The sequence below is a fragment of the Mixophyes fleayi genome, chromosome 9, assembly GCF_038048845.1.
Source record: "Mixophyes fleayi isolate aMixFle1 chromosome 9, aMixFle1.hap1, whole genome shotgun sequence".
Lineage (NCBI taxonomy): Eukaryota > Metazoa > Chordata > Amphibia > Anura > Limnodynastidae > Mixophyes > Mixophyes fleayi.
The window spans coordinates 60,549,234-60,569,366 of NC_134410.1; the positions used below are offsets into that span (position 1 = coordinate 60,549,234).

General features: G+C 40.0%; 1 protein-coding gene across 3 annotated transcripts in view; it reads left to right on the forward strand.

Moving 5' to 3' along the window:
* The window catches only part of LOC142100689 (vascular endothelial growth factor receptor kdr-like), a 165,219-nt gene that overhangs the window by 65,241 nt on the left and 79,845 nt on the right, over nucleotides 1–20,133 (forward strand). For 2 of the 3 annotated variants that reach the window (XM_075184407.1, XM_075184409.1), the window contains exons 6-10: nucleotides 2,129–2,215; nucleotides 6,878–7,014; nucleotides 8,873–9,032; nucleotides 12,354–12,471; nucleotides 14,577–14,752. In XM_075184407.1, the coding sequence (XP_075040508.1) occupies nucleotides 2,129–2,215; nucleotides 6,878–7,014; nucleotides 8,873–9,032; nucleotides 12,354–12,471; nucleotides 14,577–14,752 (678 nt within the window). The remainder of the gene's footprint in view (nucleotides 1–2,128; nucleotides 2,216–6,877; nucleotides 7,015–8,872; nucleotides 9,033–12,353; nucleotides 12,472–14,576; nucleotides 14,753–20,133) is intronic. The other variant, XM_075184408.1, reaches the window with a different exon arrangement.

Sequence of the window (20,133 nt, forward strand, 5' to 3'; positions counted from 1 at the left end):
TTTTGCTGGTAAAACATATCACTCATAAAGTTAATAGTCTAATTATTGTTTTTGGACTTCAATATAATTTTCCAACGGAGTTATATTACTCCTTGGTTGTCGAAGCTCACTTATTTATTCATTAATTATTATTGACTTTGTTGGTAAACATAACGAACACACAGTATGAGGTCTAACTATTGTTGTTTTTACCTCAATATAATTTCACCAAAAGAGCTATATTTCTTCTTGGTTACAAAAATCTCTAATTCTAATTAGCCATCAATTGTATGTATTCACCTCATTGATTTAAAATAATTTATATAGCAGCGGATATTATGAGTTGCTAACATTTCAACAGTCACTAATTCCCACCTACTTTTGTGTTGGCTCCACCTACAGTTGATTTGGTCCCACCCATATGAGGCCACTTCAAGAATTTTTTCCAGGGCCACTTTAAGTTCCCAGTCCACCCTTGCCCGTATAAGTGGATCTGAAGAAACATTTCCATTTGACTATGGGTATAAGTATGCTCTGCCTATATGGCACTTGCCATATGCAGACAGACAAAACACACTGCAGTATACACACGATGCATATGTATATATAAGTCACATCAGAACACACAGATAAGAAAAATCTTATTAATCCAAATGTACATAAAATGCATTTTTACATCTGCTTTTACTTGCAAACATATGTTCTAGCATGCATATACCACAGTCATCACTATCACTCGGGACTAACACCTGACCCGTAGCTGGTGATATGGCTAAAAATTACAAACCTCAGAGTGCCCAGAGCTTAAATCAGATGGATGAACGTGCGTTCATTCTTGGTACGCCCTTACTGTACATTGCCTAAGTGCGTGTGCCCCTTTCCCCCCCCCCCCATTCCGCTGTTGGAAGTTTCCTTTGCGTTTGAAGATGAATTGCATGCACTTGCGTTCACTGGCGTATAGTCCAATTTTTTTCTACATCACAAGTCGGCCTTTACATTCCTTCTCATAAAAAGGAGTACAAGTTTGTAACCTTCCAAAGACACTATGATCTTGATGCACAAAACCATGCATTTCCCATAAATATGGGCACATTTGTGAAAATACAGCTATACAGTGCCACAAAATGTAATTTCCCATTGCAGATGGGAACAAGCAGTGATTAAACTACTGTCATTGCCGGGGGACTAGGTGATAGGGAGACCATAGCCGCAGCACCCCCTGCAACAGTGGTAATTTTGCCACCATCAGCACTGAGCTTCCACAGTGATTCCCCATAATGGGTTTAACTGTGCGTTTATTGATCCCCATGCATGTTGAGAAGATCAGAGTGGTGGCTGTGGAAGAAGGGACCACATAGCCAGGTCCTCCCTATGGGGACTGGTGATATAATGTTCCACCCCCGGGAAGGTAGGGTGATCAGGGGGTGGCTCCCCCCACTGCAACATGGGACAATAGGTCCCACGGCACCTTTTATGCTGGGGGAGTAGCAGTGCACCCCAGAGAGGCTATAAAGCAGTGGGGGGTGGTTCCCCCCACCAAGATGAGGCCAAATCAAGGCAAGGCAGCGGCATCGCCATGTAGCTGGGGAAAGTAATGTACCCCCCAGTAGCTGGAGATCAGCGGGGCACAGGTAATGGTCCCTGAGGAACAGAGGACTGCACTGGCAATGGGGGAGATGACAAGGACATCAGACAGGGAGTCGCAGGACAAAGTCGCGGCTGGGGCGATGAGAATTTACCCCCAGTGCAGTCAGCAGTCCGTCGGTAGTTCTAAAGGCAGGGTGCATAGTGCCGGGTCTGTAAATCGGTCCTGGTCCAAAGACAATATGATCTTGATGCACAAAACCATGCATTTCCCATAAATATGGGCACATTTGTGAAAATACAGCTATACAGTGCCACAAAATGTCATTTCCCATTGCAGATGGGAACAAGCAGTGATTAAACTACTGTCATAGCCGGGGGACAAGGTGATAGGGAGACCATAGCCGCAGCACCAGCAGGTCCAGCCGTGGGGGCTATGTAGTGGGGCAGCAGAGTGGAGAGCAATTGTATGGTGCTACACGGGGTTCACAGCTGGCAGGTGATGACAGGTGGAGGTCTCATGTTTCACTGTCCCATGCTTCTGTCAATAACATGTCTCTCCCAGCAGGTGACGTTGCAGGCGTGAGTCGCGGTAGCCAGACCTTAGAGCGGTCAGAAGTGAAAGGTCCGTTTGATGGCTCCATTTGGTCAGGTGAGATTTATATGTTTGATTTACCAGATGCCCGTCCTATTTTATCTGAATGCTATAGCTCTAATATAGAATCTTCTGGCTCTGATGCTTGCCCCTAGAAGCTTGGTAAGTGCTTGTGTAGGCATTTTGTCGCACATGAGGATGGCAGTGTGCAGAGGTGAGCAGGGCGGTTCGGGGGATCCTGGCGCACTGGGGATGAAATGGTGCGCTGCGCTAGCACAGCAATATTTCAAGGTGTTCGGGTTTCGTTGCGGGATTGGATATACAAAGGCAGGTATATTGACATATAGAACATGTCAGATTGGGATCCAGAGGTGTTGACTTACAAAAGAAATTGTTGCAGTGTGAGATGTTTTGGATTTATGAACTGGGCACCTTAATACCACATGTGCTAAGGGCAGCACGGTGGCTAAGTGGTTAGCACTTCTGCCTCACAGCGCTGGGGTCATGAGTTCAATTCCCAACCATGGCCTTATCTGTGTGGAGTCTGTATGTTCTCCCCATGTTTGCGTGGGTTTCCTCCGGGTCCTCCGGTTTCCTCTCACACTCCAAAAACATACTAGTAGGTTAATTGGCTGCTATCAAAAATTGACCCTAGTCTCTCTCTGTCTGTCTGTCTGTTTGTATGTTAGGGAATTTAGACTGTAAGTTCCAATGGGGCAGGGACCGATGTGAATGAGTTCTCTGCGGAATCAGTGGCACTATATAAATAAATGGTGATGATGATGATAAGAGATATAAGGTATGCAAGTTGTGACTCTTATGCCGTAGAGTCATAGGATGGTTTTATTTGTACTTTCCGGCTAATTTGCTCTTCACTGAGATTTCAGGCACTTAATTCGCAGGCAGAGCCGTCAAAGCTGATGGATGCGTACTGAGCTATCCATAGAGACGCATACGCATGTGCAAAATGACGGAACTTGACTGAAGCATGCAGACGCAAAATGGCGGTGCGCATAATATAAGAGACTAAAATTGAGTGTGGCTATATATCAATTTTCTCCTCATGAAGTCTAGAAATCAATTAGACAAAACGTGTTGAGAACTGGTTGCTTTATTGTATGGATTGTATGGAACATCTTATCTTAGATCCATTCCGTATGGAGAGAGAACTGGTATAACCAACCTTAACCAGGACCTACCGCACTGCCGACTATAATATACCAGATATGCTGTATTTTATTATTTAAATTGTGAGGGCATTAGCCACATGTTTATTTGTGAATTAAAATTTTGTATTTGAACATACTACACCATATCATTTTTTATTTGATATTTCCATCTGAGGTGAACAAAACCCACGTAAGGACTACTGGACTGCATACAGATAAGCATTAAAGTTTATTTATCTGGCATGCATATATACCTTTAGTTGGGAGTGGTGTGCATGTTTGAGAGTGATTTCCTAAAAAGGAAAACACACTATCTCTGGCTTCTTTATCTATTTATTTCCAGTCGCATGTCATCGAGCCTGCTATGAGGTCTTAAAAAATCTGGTAAGAGATTTTGACACTTTTGTTTACCTTCACAATCTGGTACGCATATCATAGTCACTTAAGGATATTGGATGGTATCTATTACATACTACACTATCGGGGCGCTCTATCCCTTTCTTTTAATTTTATAGATTTTTTCCAGAGATACCGTCTGGTCTGTTTGGGAATTGGCAGCCGTCTGTACATTGGCAAGTGTTGGAACTTTATGGACTTTTATGAAGTGACAAATTATTCCAAACATTGCGTTACGCGCCAACTTGTATCTTTGTATATAGGTATATTGACATGTTCACCGTTACTGAGAAAGACAAGAAGGCACTGACAGGGGCGCTGGCGCGAGGTGGTAGTGGTGAGGCTAGCTATAAGACTTGCAAAAACTGGCTTACGGGGGCATATCTTTTTGCTGCGTGCTACCTGTAGTTGCGTCCCCGGGAGTGGATTGACATGTTGAAATACTTACACATGGTCCATGAAATGTACACATCCTTCCACCCCGGGGTATGGCTAGCATATGATGAGGTATTTCGGGCCTAATGCTTGGCTATCGGGATGTAAAGACATGGTTGAAGGTGTCCAAGGATGGATGGGTCACCGACTGCCTATACAGGGCAGGAGTGGTGCACCCTTTCCCGGTAGAGTACACTGTTTTCCCTTTAATTGAACCAGTTGCTTACATGGGGAGGCGTGTAGGTACTTCCACTCCTGCCTGCGTTGTGGGGGTGGACATCCCTCCTTCTTGCAACAGGCCCATCAGAGGGGTAGGGGCAGGTAACCTGCATGCCCCCAGTGCTGCAGAAAGCAGAATCCCCAATTAACGTGGTTAGCCTGGGGCGCTGGCTCGCATGCTATCTACTTCAGACTGCAGAGAGTTTTTAAGGGAGGGGTTCCTGCATGGTTTTTCTTTTCCTATCAAGGGGTCCGTGAGTACATCCGTAATTAGGAACAAGAAATCAGCTAGTTTGTTTCCCAAGGTTCTTGCGGCCAAGGTGGGAAAGGAGATTGTGCTGGGTTGTATGAGCAGGCCTTTCTGGATCCCCCTTGCTGGGACTTGTTGGTCTTCCTGGTGGGGGTGTTTAAATGAACATTGGTTGCGCTCATCCTGGATGGTTCTCATTTCGGTACCCATTCCTTCCGAATTGGGGCTGCCGTGTCCACAGCATTGCTGGCGCTTTTGGACAGGTTATTAGAAGCTAGGCAGATGGAAAACCAATGTGTTATGTTCGGCCTTCTCTCCTTTCTTCAGTTTTCTTTTCTGGCTTCTCCCTGCTGCGGTGACACAGGGATCCGGCCGCTTGTTGCCTTTGTAGGCAGGGCGCAAAGGGATTTGTCCATTTTCTCCTCTAAAAAAGTGAACCTGATTGCCATTTGGCACCACAATGTTTTATTTTTCTACCTTTGCTTGTGTCTCCTGTTCCCCCTTTGTTTCCTTCTTTCGCCTTGTGAGTATGTCCTTTTCTGGAGAGTGTACTGCTGGTGCTGGCTAAGTGTGAGGTTCTCCTCTTATCTTGCTATTTCTTTCTCCATTTCAATTTCCATTTCTTTTCAGGGGTCTCTGACCGGAGTTTCCTTTTCTTCCCCGTTTGATATAGTGCCTAGGAGGATTTTGGCATTGTTTTCCTGAGGGATGTGTAGCGGACGAGGTTCGGAAAAAGATTAAATCTGTGATTGCCCATTTTGCCCGCTCTTTAGGTGGTCTGCGGATTGAGCACCCGCACATTAGATTTCAGTGCCCTTTTCTCTATAGGCAGGGTGGCGATCATTTGAGCGATAAGGGCACGGCTTGTTTATAGGAGAAGTTTATAAGAGTTTAGCATTGATAGCTGTAGGTATGGTGGCGGGCCGCAGCTCTTGAGGATCCAGGTGTGGGCGAAAAACGCAGTGCAGTTGACGCCCAGTGTTTGGGTACACATTACGGCAGTGGGCACACTGAACCCGGCTCTCTTAGAGCAGTTGGCTATAGTCTCAGTCCAAGTACCGCCCCGGTGGGTAGGATTGTGGGTGCATTCAATATAGCACAGAGGGGTTGCAGTTTCAGTAGTGCCCAGGAGAGACGCCCCGGAGGTAGATATGTGTGCCTGGGGTGAGTGTTCCTCCGTTTCCGTTTGTCCCTTTGTTGATGCAAGGACATCCTGGTTGACTCCTTTAATTTTGCCACACTTATGTCTGGTGTTAATTATTCAAAGTAGCCTAATGCATAGAAGGGGTTAAGAGAAGTAAGAGATATCAGCCATTAAGCATTTTTTAATGCTGGACATACCATTTAGGGGCAGCTTGGTGGTTTAATGGTTAGCACTTCTGCCTCACAGCACTGGGGTCATGAGTTCAATTCCCAACCATGGCCTGTGTGGAGTTTGTATGTTCTACCTGTGTTTGCGTGGCTTTCCTCCGGGTGCTCCGGTTTCCCCACACTCCAAAAACATACTAGTAGGTTAATTGGTTGCTATTAAATTGATCTTAGCCTCTCTCAGTCTGTGTATGTGTGTTAGGGAATTTAGACTGTGTTCTTCAATGAGGCAGGGACTATAGTGAATGAGTTCTCTGTACATCGCTGCGGAATTTGTAGTGCTATATAAATATAGATGCTGATGATGATTATGTTGGTCGTTTTTAGGTGTGAGCTGTTATGTCATAATGTCCACAACATGTATGGAACTTTTGATTGGATACTTTGTAGAAATACATACACATCCTATTATTTCTATAGCCATATCCATCTCATCATTTTTTGTCCATATTTTGCCCACAATTCATCCTTCCCCAAAAATTTGCTCACAGCTTTAAATAATTATAGGGAAAAAATTTGGGGCAATTGGTGGCACCAAGAAAAGAGAACACCTCATGTGAACTTAACATAGAAAATGACATGTAATATTACATTTTCAGGTTTAACTGAAATTCGTATTAAGTCCATACTTAGTGAGCGTATCTTTTGTTGGATTTTAAAAGCCATGTAGAAATTGGGTCACATTATGAACTAAACCAGTACCACAAAACAGGCAATTACGTTGTATAAATAGCTTGGTCCCTCTACCAAAATGCTAATCTCAATTTGAAAATTTTGAAATATTGCACATAAACTGCTGTAAGTTGCTTGATTCAATGATTGCTGTGTGTGAATCCACCTCAGTACAGATACAGAACCAATGTATTTGTTTTTTTATTGTAGGGTACAAGCCTACAGAAATAACTTCTGTGACAGCCACAAGTTCTATGCTGCTGGTGGGAGACACACTGAGGCTGCGTTGTGCTGGAAAGGCTGACTATAATTCCAGGGTGATTTTGGAATGGGTGCACCAAGGAGAGGTAACAACATGAAAAACAACTAGAAAGCATTGTGAAAATAATAAGTACTAACTTAATCAAGAGTTTCGAGTGGGTTTCAGTGTGATGTGTTCTTTTTTGTGACAGCGTGTGTGTAATCATGCTGTCTTGTTATCAGAATAGGAATGTATGAGTCTGATTCATTAAATACACTGATTTTAGGACATGTATGTGGATCAGCTATCTTGAACACATTTAGAGCTCATGTACACATAGGCTCTTGGAATATAGTTAAGATGCATGAAAACACAAACTTTAGACGAGTTTTAGTGATGCGTGCGCATTGCATTTTGCATTGACTTTTGATGTGAACCGAATGAGGTCATAAAAAACATCTTCCTATTTGGAATGTGGTTTTCAGACATTAGTGAATTAATTGTGGATAAGTGTGAACAAACCGTTAAAGGAAATTCACTGAAAATTATTATTGAAAATGTATATCTCTCAATTGATAATAAGATTAATATATATATATATATATATATATATATATATATATATATATATAAATGGCTTATGGCTCTTAGATAGAAACCAGGTGATCAATAGACACCCTCACCCATGTGTCATATACATACAGAACACCAAGGGCTGCCATGAAGGTGGGGTTGGCTGTGCACCAAAGAGTAGAGACAATCAGGCTTATCTTATATCTCCAATGAGCATCAGAGGTAGGGATCCAGCAAACTAAATTAAAATCCGGAACTGCGACTTTGCACTCAGGAAGCAATCCTAATTCATACCCACTGATTTTATCTACTCTTTAGTACACAATCAACTCCCTCTTTATTGAAAAACGTTTTATATTATGATAAAATAGTTTGTAAATAACATTATTCTGCGGTCTACTAGTAGACAAACAACCATATATTAAAGCCGAACCTAGCAAAAAGATTCATTATGGTGCCCCTTCTTCAAGTTGGAGCCCCGGGTACTGCTCCATGTAAGCATTTTCCCAGCCTCCACCGTTTCTCTTATAACCCCCTTCTGATTATGATATTGTTCAATAAGTAGAAGCAATATAAAAACACTTATCTTAGTAGTATAATCCAATGTTCTCACAGTGGCGCACGCAGGGGGGGTTTCTGGTTCTCCAGAAACCCCTCCCCTCCGCGAACCAACGGTACTGTACAGCAGCCGCGGTGCTGTCAAAGAAGCGTCCGCGGCAGTGCTGTATTGCCTACATGTTATAATAACAATAACTCCCTATTTCTTATGTTTCTTTCCTCCCCATCATCTACTATCAAATGAAGAATAAACAAAAAAAATCAGCGTACACCTCGTCTCCATTATTGTCTTTAACCTTAGCTCATCTTAAAGGAAAAGGCAGGGATAGGCATTATATATATATATATATATATATATATATATATATATATATATATAATTGCTAGTTCCAGGATCCAAAGCCACGGTAAAGATATAAAGTATAGAAGAAAAGGGCACAATAGTGTACTATATTAAATGTAATAGCCCTGACAAAGTAACTTTATGAAACGCGTAGGGTGAAATACTACTACTGTCAGAGTCTAAATCTAAACAAGCCTTATCCTTATTTTATGAATGTATGAGTTTTATTTAAAGTGTTGAATTAAATATGTTTTATATACTACACCATGAGCCTCCTCTGTATTTATTTCTAAGACTCCTATATGTTATACATACCAATGGCTATGCCTGAAGTCCAAAATACGGACAATTATTTTCAATTATTATGGTTTCATTAACTTTGCATAGTAAACATAAAATATTTCCGGTTCAGTGCGCAGCTTTTTAAACTGTTATAACATTTAGACCACTGTATGCTGTAAAGTAGACTTGCATTATTGTGTCCCATCAGGTCCTACATTCTGAGAAACATTTCATTGAGACTGCAGAGGGCTATGAGGGAGACAGACTCACGGTAATAGAAAATGTGACAATGGAACACAGTGGATTGTACACTTGCAGGGATCGAAACTTTCATTCGGTGGCTAAAAGCATTTCAATCACTGTTTATGGTAAGTGAATTATTATTTATTATTACTTCTGATCATAACAACATGGAAGAAGTCACCATATTAACAAGATTACTCAGCAGTTTAGCTTATCACTGAAAACTTGGGAGCCAGCAGTCTTTCATTTAATAATCATGAACAAGTTCAATGATATCACACAATTTGGACTATTTGAAATTGATTGGGCTAATGATTATATTTCTGTATAGCTATTTGATATAATGCAAAGTCAGCAGCATAAAAAAAAGCAGTATCCAAATCATTTTGTCTTCAGTATTCAGTGGCATATGATAGAGCTACATGATAAAATACAAACAAACAATAATAATAATTAAACAAAAGACAGTAGGCTTAAAAAAGCAATGATGTACGTAAATAAGCATCAAAAAGCATTAGATGCTTCCTAAATGCAGGAAAAATGATAACATAATATATATATATATATATATATATATATATATATATATATATAAGAACAACAATAATTGACTTTCTGTTTCACTTAGTTCATAGTTTAATGTTCTTTTATACTCATTATTACATACAAGGAAAAGAACACTAACCCTATTGTACTTAAGGTATTTTAATTTTTCAGTCCTTTATTTCAGCCCTAGGAAGAAGTGTTAATGAAAAAACGTGTGGTTAATATTAAAGGGACAACAGCTGAATTCCATTAGTAATATGTATAATAACATAGATTGGAAATCCATTATTAATCTAGCACAGTCTCTCATAGACCAAATAATCAAACCAGCTACATTCCTCTCACTGATATCAGAGGGAGCCACGTCCACCTTTTTATACAGTCAGGAAAACAAAACAAACAGAAATGGGGTTCTCCGTGAGAAAGATAAAAATCACTGTAAAAACATAAAAATGGCTTTCTTTATGGGACGTGTTTCCAAAATGTTTATTTAAAAATGGTGTGTGGGGACTGTTACTGTAAAGTAACCATTCTGGGATTTCTCTGCTCACACTTCTGTTCTGTGACAACTTTGTTTTTAGAAATGCTGTTTTTTTCTCAGCTTGTTTTTCCCATTCGTTAAAATTCTTATATTGAAATTTACTTTCTCTCTGCAATAGACTCTCATGGTTACCAGGTAATGAGCTGTTTACGTGAGATTGTGGCTCCATGATGCAGAATAACTTAATGAATAAAAGGCATTTAATATCTATAAAGCCACATTTGCCTGCTTTCCCTAGTCTTACTTGGTCTTCACAGCAGTTAAATCATTTGTTTCATGGCCCTCCAAATGATGTATGGACTAGCCATATAGCCATGTGGCTCATATAGTAGAGATTTTGTATGCTATGCTTGGTGTTTGGTTTTGTTTGGTCCTGGCCATGTGAATAGTGCACACAGCATTTAGGGGTCTATTTATGACCCCAGTGCGTTAGCCCTAAATATTGCTGCCACTGTAATTTATAATGCTGGGGCTGCTCTGGGACCCCTGGTGTAGACCCCCCCCCCCACTTCAGTGAAGTATTTTCCCACTTCGTCGGCAGCCTAACGTCAGTGAGTGGAGAAAGCGCTATGGCCATGTGCATATCGCTTTCCTCGTGAAGGACCCAGTGAAGTCACAGGGGCTTCAGCTGGATCCCATTGAGAATGACAAGTAATGCCATCCTGACACCTTTGCTTTACGCAGCTTAATTAATTGACTAAAGCTGCTGTCCCCACAGTGGTGTTAAATAGCAAAAAGCGGTGAAAAAGTGTTTTGCCAATGAATATGTCAGCATTTTGACTTCTGCATTTTTACTGCTTCTTAAATAAACCCCTCAAGGTGAATGTCTTGTGCTGAAATTGGAATCACAAACCACCAGAGATCTGAATAGTGGACCTTACTCAATAAAAATAGAGAAGTGTTAGAAGGGGGAAACTATTTGCCGTGGATCTAAGCCACTTGGTCAACCTGTGGCTCTCCAGGTGTTGTGAAACTACAAGTCCCAGCATGCCCTGCCAGCTATCAGCTGACTATCTACTGGCAAAGCATGCTGGGGCTTGTAGTTTCACAACAGCTGGTGAGCCATAGGTTGGCCAGACCTGCACTCGGTGTTCTACATATAATAAAAAGTTTTTACACACAGTCCAGATACCCCTAACTCTCATGATTTATTTAAGCCATCAAGAAGGATAAACTAAATAGCATCTTCTGAGAATAAAATATTTATTCAATTTAAAGGGGTGATACGGCATGGACCTTGATGTGTGTTGGGTGCGTTATAAAGGTTCAGTGATGCAAACAAAGGTGTTTTGTGGTGCTCATTGATTCTGTTTTTTAATAGGAGTCTGTGTAGAAATGGACTTCTCTGGGGAAAGCTTTTATTTTTAATGGGATGAATTCGGTGGAGAACCCCATTTGCAGGTGCACTCATTACCTATAATAAAACAGGGTCCACCTGTTATAGTAAAAACCAGCCTCAAGTCTATACAGCGTAGGCTGGTTTCCACTGTAACTCCAAGGCCACAAGTGAGAGGTTCCGCAGCTATATCTAAAACATGTCCCAGACAAAAAAAACAAGAATTCCCCAATAAAAATGCTCAAAACGAATGACTGATTCAAAACAATCAAAGGTGGAAGTTCCTTGGACACCTCTGCACTGCCAGCCATTTACAATCGGCCTTTGACGGAAACCTCTTTTGCATGGCTGACAGTGAATCAAATCTTTGTTCCATTCCCTTTGTTTGTGCACAGGGAATTTCCTTATGTGGATATTTTAGATTTGTTTGTTTTGAATTCTCCTCCCATTTGGACTTTTGGGTGTAGCTTATTCAATTTTCATTATTTAAAAATCGTACATGTGTGCTATCAACTTGCACCCTCCCACACACGCACACACACAGGTCTTATGGAAATTATACTGGGACTAGTGGGGAAGTATCAGCCCTGAGCTGACCAGTCTCAGATGTTTTTTACTATAGCTGGGGGGAGACATCAATACAGTGACATTTATTTTTTAACCTTTGCTGTTGACTTTTGTTGTATGCTCCATGCTGTGTGATTGGCCTGGTTCACCAAGGGTCAAAAATTTCTGGGTCAGCCTGGTCCCATTTGCCTATCGATTTTCAAAATTACTTTGCTGTAGTTCAACTTCATAATTGGACAATCTGTAGTCAAAATGGTTATGGCGTTTTCACTATATTGTATTGATGGATTGAATTAATATAAATATAATTAAGGTTAGCTGTTATGTTTATTCAAGTCTCACCTATTTTTATTCCGAGACCACATTTAATGCATAGTTAAATAACAGCTAGGAATATACGTGGAAATTTGTCTTTTATTCTTTTATATAAGCTGTGTTTTTTTTTGTTTTCTTTAGAAAAGCCTTTCCTCTCTATACGTCCTCAAAAGGAGCAAGAGTACCATGTATTACAAGGTCAAAATGAGCTGAAACTGTTTGTTAAAGTCAAAGCTTTTCCTCCGCCGCTCAGCATCTGGTGAGTCACTCTTACACTCAGGGAAGATCTTGAGATCCCTAAAGTTGCAGTATGTAAAGTTACAGAGAACTTTAGCTAAACAATGTTTTACAAACTTGTGCAGCTTAAGAAAAAAATAAAAAATAAAATACAACAAAATAGAGGGGCTCATGCTGAATTGAACGCATATGTGTCAAAAAAGTAAGCTCTGTAAAGCTGCAAGTGAATTTACGGCCATATGCTGAGTCAGACACATCTGAAGATACATCCAGATTTGCCCCTGCAGCATATGCCAAAGGTTTACGTCAGGCGTACGCACACCCAGGAAAAATAGACATAGATCTACACTTAACCGCACGTACGCTTTTTTTTGTCGGCATGTGCAGTACAAATTTGCGTTTTAAGCTTAGCAAACAGGTATACACCCAACTCAGCGCAAGCCCCATAGTACACAATACAATGACTTTTCAATCTTCCAGTGATCATGCAGAATCTCTTCATTTATTTATCCACATCAGTTTTCACTTCCTTTACAATTGTTGGAGAACAGGACTGTGTGTATGGTAGAATAAGAAAGTAAACAATCTGTTCAATCAACAGTATAATGTATATTATTCCGGTTCGGACCCATGCAATAACCACAGTTTTAAAGTGTAGCCCAGGAAAAGTGCAGCTGTGCAGACGTAGACAAGTATCTATTTAATTGTGGCCATAATAATTAATATTGTGCAATACCTATATGTTAAAGTATAGTTTTATCTGATTTAAATAAGTAACTACAGTAATATCACAAAAAAAGCATGAACCGAGAGCATGCAAGCATGTATCCCACCAAACATGTATACATGTGTGCACATAACTTGTAGGAGATGTCATGCATGCAGGAATACACACAGTGTCATGATACATCACTTCCCTCAGGCACATCAGAGAATGAAAACATACAATAAGCTTTGGCAGTTACCCAGACAGGGTGACCATACAAACTTGTTTACCTCATCCAACCAAATTCAGGGAGTAATGGGAACAGTCATACTAGGATAATAACTCATAGACCTTTCAGGGTCCAGTATCATAACATTTATACAGTGGTCCTTTTTTATAGAAAGTCCAGAGGATAAAACACAGCAAAGTTCCATTATTGTTTTACTTGATGTGTAGGGGAGGGTGTTCTTCCATACAACTTAGCCTTTCGATTCAGAGAAAAACAGCATATGTTCTAATTAGCAAACTCCCTTCTGGGATTGTTACTGGGATAGATACCCCCTCTGTCCCTCACACCAGTTTTGTGGCTACATTTTCATGTACATTTTCATCATCATCATCATCATCACCATTTATTTATATAGCGCCACTGATTCCACAGCACTGTACAGAGAACTCATTCACATCAGTCCCTGCCCCATTGGAGCTTACAGTCTAAATTCCCTAACACACACACAGACAGAGAGAGAGAGAGAGAGAGACTAAGGTAAATTTTTATAGCAGCTAATTAACCTACTAGTATGTTTTTGGACTGTGGGAGTTCTTGCATAGCACATAACCTCCAAATACATTATCACATGTTCATGGGAATAAGAAGCCATTCTCTATAGGAAGATCGAGAATTCAGAAAATCACTCAACATCTACATGGGACGTTTTACCCCGGTTAATTTATAGTAAACATGACAAGGATACTATCATGTATCTAGGAAAATAATAGGGCAAAAATGTTGTGGCTCATGGCTGACCTATGATATTTCCTGGGTAAAGGAGAGTATTATTAGCACAATCAACAGGGGTAAAGGATCTCCTTTGATAAATACTGCCCTGGGAGATGGCCAGACATGAGTAGGAAGAGAAGAGGGTTAGCGGAGAAATGCAAAATGCATCAAATTATGTTAAGTGGAAGGATTTATTATTGTAAACTGTGGTTCTGAAAACCAAACAAAGAGAAAGGCATCTGAGAGATGAAACAGCATGCTCCGGGAATTAGTGACAGCTGGCCAGAGCTCTTTGTTTTTTTGTTTTATTGTTTTTCTTTCCATCAGCTAAAGTAAATAATTTATGAAATAAGTATTACTTCCAAAAATTAGCTTCAATTTCATGTTAAAACCTCTTGTTTTTCTGTTCTCTTGTGCGCAGGTTCAAAGATGGGAAACAAATAGAAAAGAACAATACCTGCTACAAAGCCAACCCAGAAAAGCACAGCTTGCTTATAAAGAATTTAGGAGAAAGTGATTCTGGGATTTACACCATATTGGTTACCAATGCCAAACATAATCTCCAAGACAGTTTCAACTTCACAGTGGATGTCCAAGGTAAGAGATGACTCTATTATCGCAATCATCCACTCGATTCATGGCACATGTAATGTTGCATGTTTTTCAAGGGTAGAACTAACTGAGTGACAGCTACTTAGTCTCGTAGACAGCTACATAGTCTCATATACAGCTACATAGTCTCGTAGACAGATACATAGTCTCATATACAGCTACATAGTCTCGTAGACAGATACATAGTCTCATATACAGCTACATAGTCTCGTAGACAGATACATAGTCTCGTAGACAGCTAGTCTCGTAGACAGATACATAGTCTCATAGACAGCTACATAGTCTCATAGACAGCTACATAGTCTTGTAGACAGATACATAGTCTCGTAGACAGCTAGTCTCGTAGACAGATACATAGTCTCATAGACAGCTACATAGTCTCATAGACAGCTACATAGTCTTGTAGACAGATACATAGTCTCGTAGACAGCTACATAGTCTCATAGACAGCTAGTCTCGTAGACAGCTACATAGTCTCATAGACAGCTACATAGTCTCATTGACAGCTACATAGTCTCGTAGACAGATACATAGTCTTGTAGACAGCTACATAGTCTCAAAGACAGCTAGTCTTGTAGACAGATACATAGTCTCATAAACAGCTACATAGTCTCATAGACAGCTACATAGTCTCATAGACAGCTACATAGTCTCGTAGACAGATACATAGTCTCGTAGACAGCTACATAGTCTCATAGACAGCTAGTCTCGTAGAAAGATAAATAGTCTCATAGACAGCTACATAGTCTCATAGACAGCTACATAGTCTCGTAGACAGATACATAGTCTCATAAACAGCTACATAGTCTCATAGACAGCTACATAGTCTCGTAGACAGATACATAGTCTCGTAGACAGCTACATAGTCTCATAGACAGCTACATAGTCTCGTAGACAGCTACATAGTCTCGTAGACAGCTACATAGTCTCATAGACAGATACATAGTCTCGTAGACAGCTACATAGTCTCGTAGACAGCTACATAGTCTCGTAGACAGATACATAGTCTTGTAGACAGATACATAGTCTCGTAGACAGCTACATTGTCTCCTAAATGTACAATTTTTAGGTTCATAGTAAAACTTGTAGCCTGATGCATCATTTTATCATTACATCATCACCACTTGCTGGCATTATTTCCCAGAGTTCCCTTTGGTTCTCATTAATGACATAACAAAATTCAGATTTAAATAACATGTAACTGCTTTTACAAGCACCATGATTAAAATTCACTATCGCAATTGTCAACTGCTTTAGAACAAATCCAGATCATGAAGATTTTCCCCTGACCATTGTTTTCCCTATAGCCGGTTTTAAATATTGACTAATGATTTGGGACTATGTCCCAAGATTTGGCTGTTGTATTCAATAACTGTTCTTATACATGCTTAATATATTGAAATAAAATGTATTAACGATGAGTACTTTAAACACACTAGAATTGTGTTATGATCAGTGGTCAGGTCACGTTTAGGTAGGTGTAGTATTCCAGGGGCGCACGCAGGGGGGGTTTATGGGTCTCCAGAAACCCCTCCCCTCCGCTAACGAAGTGCCCACATAGCGGCACTGTACTATACAGCACCACCGCGAACGCTTCTTTAAAAGCGCCGTGGCTGCTGTATAGTACAGTGCTGCCGAAACGGAGCTGCTGTGCATGCGCGGGCACATGCGCAGCAGCTCTCTCGTGGTTTTTTTTTTTGTGTGGGGGGAAACCCCTCCCTAAAAATCTTGCATGCGCCCCTGTATTATATCTATGTACTGAGCATATTACATATAGAATAATACAACTCCTACTGCGAAATATAAAGATATTGGAAGTCACAGATGAGCTCCTTGACCATATAAGCTCGAGGTGATTTCTTATATCCTTATATTTCACAGTAGGGGGAATGTTATTCCTTATTATAGATGAAATCAAAATATTTGATAATTTTCATTATAGCTTCGTTTACTATAAGGATATCTTTCATATTTATTTGTACAAGTATTCACACCACTCGTATTATAAATTCTATTATGATTTTGTCCACTAAGCATGTCATGTTGGATTTTAGGTGTGATGTCCTAATTCTGTATAGAAAATAATAGGATTTTATCATGACCTTGTCCAGTGGTCATGTTATGTTGGGTAGGTCAGGGTTCTATGTCTGTGTACAGTGCAATGGAATTGTATTCTGATTATGTCCACTGGTTAGCTTAGAATTGCATTTAACGACACTGAGGGGTCTTATAATTTTGGGTAAGTGTAGGAGTTCCCTATAGAGCTGACTGACTAGACATGTATCACTGGAAATTGCTTTACGTTTTGCTAAGCAGATGTTTTGATGCAGCTGAACGGAGACAAGTCTTCCTTTTATTGCCTAAAAAATAAACATCCAAACAGCTTTCTAATACATCTTTGACTATGGTAAATCTACAATATATCTTATAGCAATGGCTAAATTATAACCACAAATGGGGGCTGCTTAAGTTAAAATGGCACTAAGCTGCCTTAATTTTAGCGTTGAAATGATCAGAAACCATGCATACACATCTACATGTCAAATGTGAAGGAAGGAAGAAGTAAATATTTTTGAAAGTTAATGAAACCTGACATGTTTTCATAGCAATGAGCTCTGCTTAAAATAACTTTTCTGATATGTTAAAGAGAAGAGTGGAAGTTATTCTATTTTAATTTCTTTATGTCAGAATATCTGCGTTTACTTGGAAAATCACCCAGAAGTTGCTTAACAGATGTTGCCATAAAGTTTGTGACTAGAGTTGGGTTAACACATAGAAACCCCCATTTTTGCTGCAATATATGTAAAAAAAGACCTTAACTCTTACACATTTTACTTACTACATTTTTAAAAATAGACACTTCAAAGTACATAGGACAAACACTTTTTTTTTTTTTAAAAAAAAAGTGTTTTAATTGTCATGTTATTAAACTATGTTTTGGTGTATATATATATTTTTTGTTTAGTTAGGTATTTTTATTTTTTTTTAATTTTTTAAACAAAGACAGGAAAGATGTGAACATGTCACACAGGTGTCTCTTATGGGGTTATTTCATCTGTGACAACAGGGCTGATGCTACCAGTAAGCGACTTAATGTGGTCTCTAGGGGATTTGGAGCACCTATATCACTTAATGAGAGGGATAGTGTCAGTCATTTAGGGCTAGATTTACTAAGCTGCAGGTTTGAAAAAGTGGGGATGTTGCCTATAGCAACCAATCAGATTCTAGCTTTCATTTATTTAGTACCTTCTATAAAATGATAGCTAGAATCTGATTGGTTGCTATAGGCAACATCCCCACTTTTTCAAACCCGCAGCTTAGTAAATCTAGTCCCTAGTGTTTTTAAGTTTCCTAACAGCTCCTTCACACAAGTGGCTGATATGGAGAAATGAAGCTGTCAGCTGCTGCTCTCCATGTCGGTGATGGACTGGGAGTGTGGGGTATGAAGCGACAGTCTGACATAGAGAAGTAGAAGATGCTTTCCTGCTTGTGTCCTGCTTTGTGTGACAGGTTGCAGGAGGGCGGTGTGTGCAGGGGCTGGCTGGATAATTCTCTCACAGGTGGCTGCATGTGGTGGACACTGGGGCGGAGCTGGGTGCAGGGCTAATCCTGGGTCTAACTGGTGTAACTGATGAAGGCAGCAAGGAATGAAACAGTGATGAGATACATTAGGTTCACATTGTGAATATGTATATAAATAGATATAATTCTGCTTGTCACTCTCTGGCTTGGATGAGGAATGTACAAATATGGTCACAGTGGTGCAAGATATTATTATCTTGATTGATGATTTCAGATGTTTACAAAAATAAGAATAGCTTTCACAGTTGTTTATACACATGTACATGTAATATACAGTATATTACCCATGTATTATTTTTACCCATATGGACATATGTTTTACATTAAGTGTTAAAATAAGTTTTAATTTTTTGGGTTTTGTTATACATTCACTATAGCTAGACTTGGCAGAATATAACTGTTTGGCAATGGAGTGAATTTGATTACACAAAAGAACAGACACGTTCCTAATGATACACATACAACGCTGTTGATTCAACAGATGATGATAATAATATTAATAGCAAATAATGGGATGTTTACCTTTTTTCTCAAATCCCTAAATGGTTAACGGGCCTGTAGAAGTGTTATGTTTAACGGATGAGGTCAGCCTAGATACAGGTGTGCAGGACACGGGATACTTACAGTCCAGGTTTTGTCTCATTTGCTCTGTGTAGAAGTGCCAAAAATGAGGACGAGGAGTACCTGTTCCCATTAGCCCCAAATCTGTTTTTAACTGCCACAGATGTGAAATGGGAAAACAACAGATTGTGGCATGAACGTCCAAGTGCCTGACTCCCATAAGGGACATAAAACCTGCAAACGTTCCTGTTTCAGATTAAGCCCGGATTGAATCATGCAACTCTTCCCTCGCACAACATCTCCAGTGTTTATGGAATGCGGAATGATGAGACTCATTCTAGTTCTAAGAAACAGCCAAGTAATGGATTTACTTAGTGAGAATAGAGAGATAAGGACCCTGTTGCTGTTTCTGCGCTTTGCTTTGGCTAAGTATGACAGATGTTATATGATTTGGTTGTAAAAAAATAGAAATTCCAAATTTACACATTACTGTCATGTTATTACTTTTGCTCAGATGCACACGTTATTTTTGGAAAGTGCGTGGATTTGCAAGCTGAGATGGCGACATCTGCAGGGATGCTAATCTTTGCTGGGAGGAATTTGAAGGATTGGGGGCATTATTTGCTGTGTACAGATTAGTCACATGAATGTACCACCTTTGCACCCACATGCAAAAACAAGATTTCATTTTCCTGGAACAGATTATTTAATCCATTAACACCTACCTGTTGAATGCTATTTTAAGTTGGGTAGATATGGGATTTAAATTAAAGATGCTCAGGCTCGGTTCCCCGAGAACCGAACACACCCGAACTTAGCATATTCAAGTACCGAGCTGACTCGGCCCGGTATTTTCGTGCTTTTTCGGAATGGAAAACGAGGCAAAACGTCATCGTTACGTCGTCGGATCTTGCGAGTTTTGAAATCTATAAATACCGCTCCCGGCAATCTAGCGTCATTTGAAAGAGGGACACAGAAGGTGTAGCACTGTCTGTACAGCAGTTAAGCAGCAACATAGATCGAATTAAGAGAGGAGGTGGTAGCAGTGTTCAACAAAGTCTACAGTGACATTCAGGAGAGCTCCATTGCTCCATTGCTAATTCTCATTGCTGAAAAATAAAAAACTAGTGCTGGCAGGCTTGGTGTAATTCTGCAGTCACATTCTACTGTGTTATATAGGTAATACACAAAGAGGAGAGCTCCATTGCTAATTGTCATTGCTG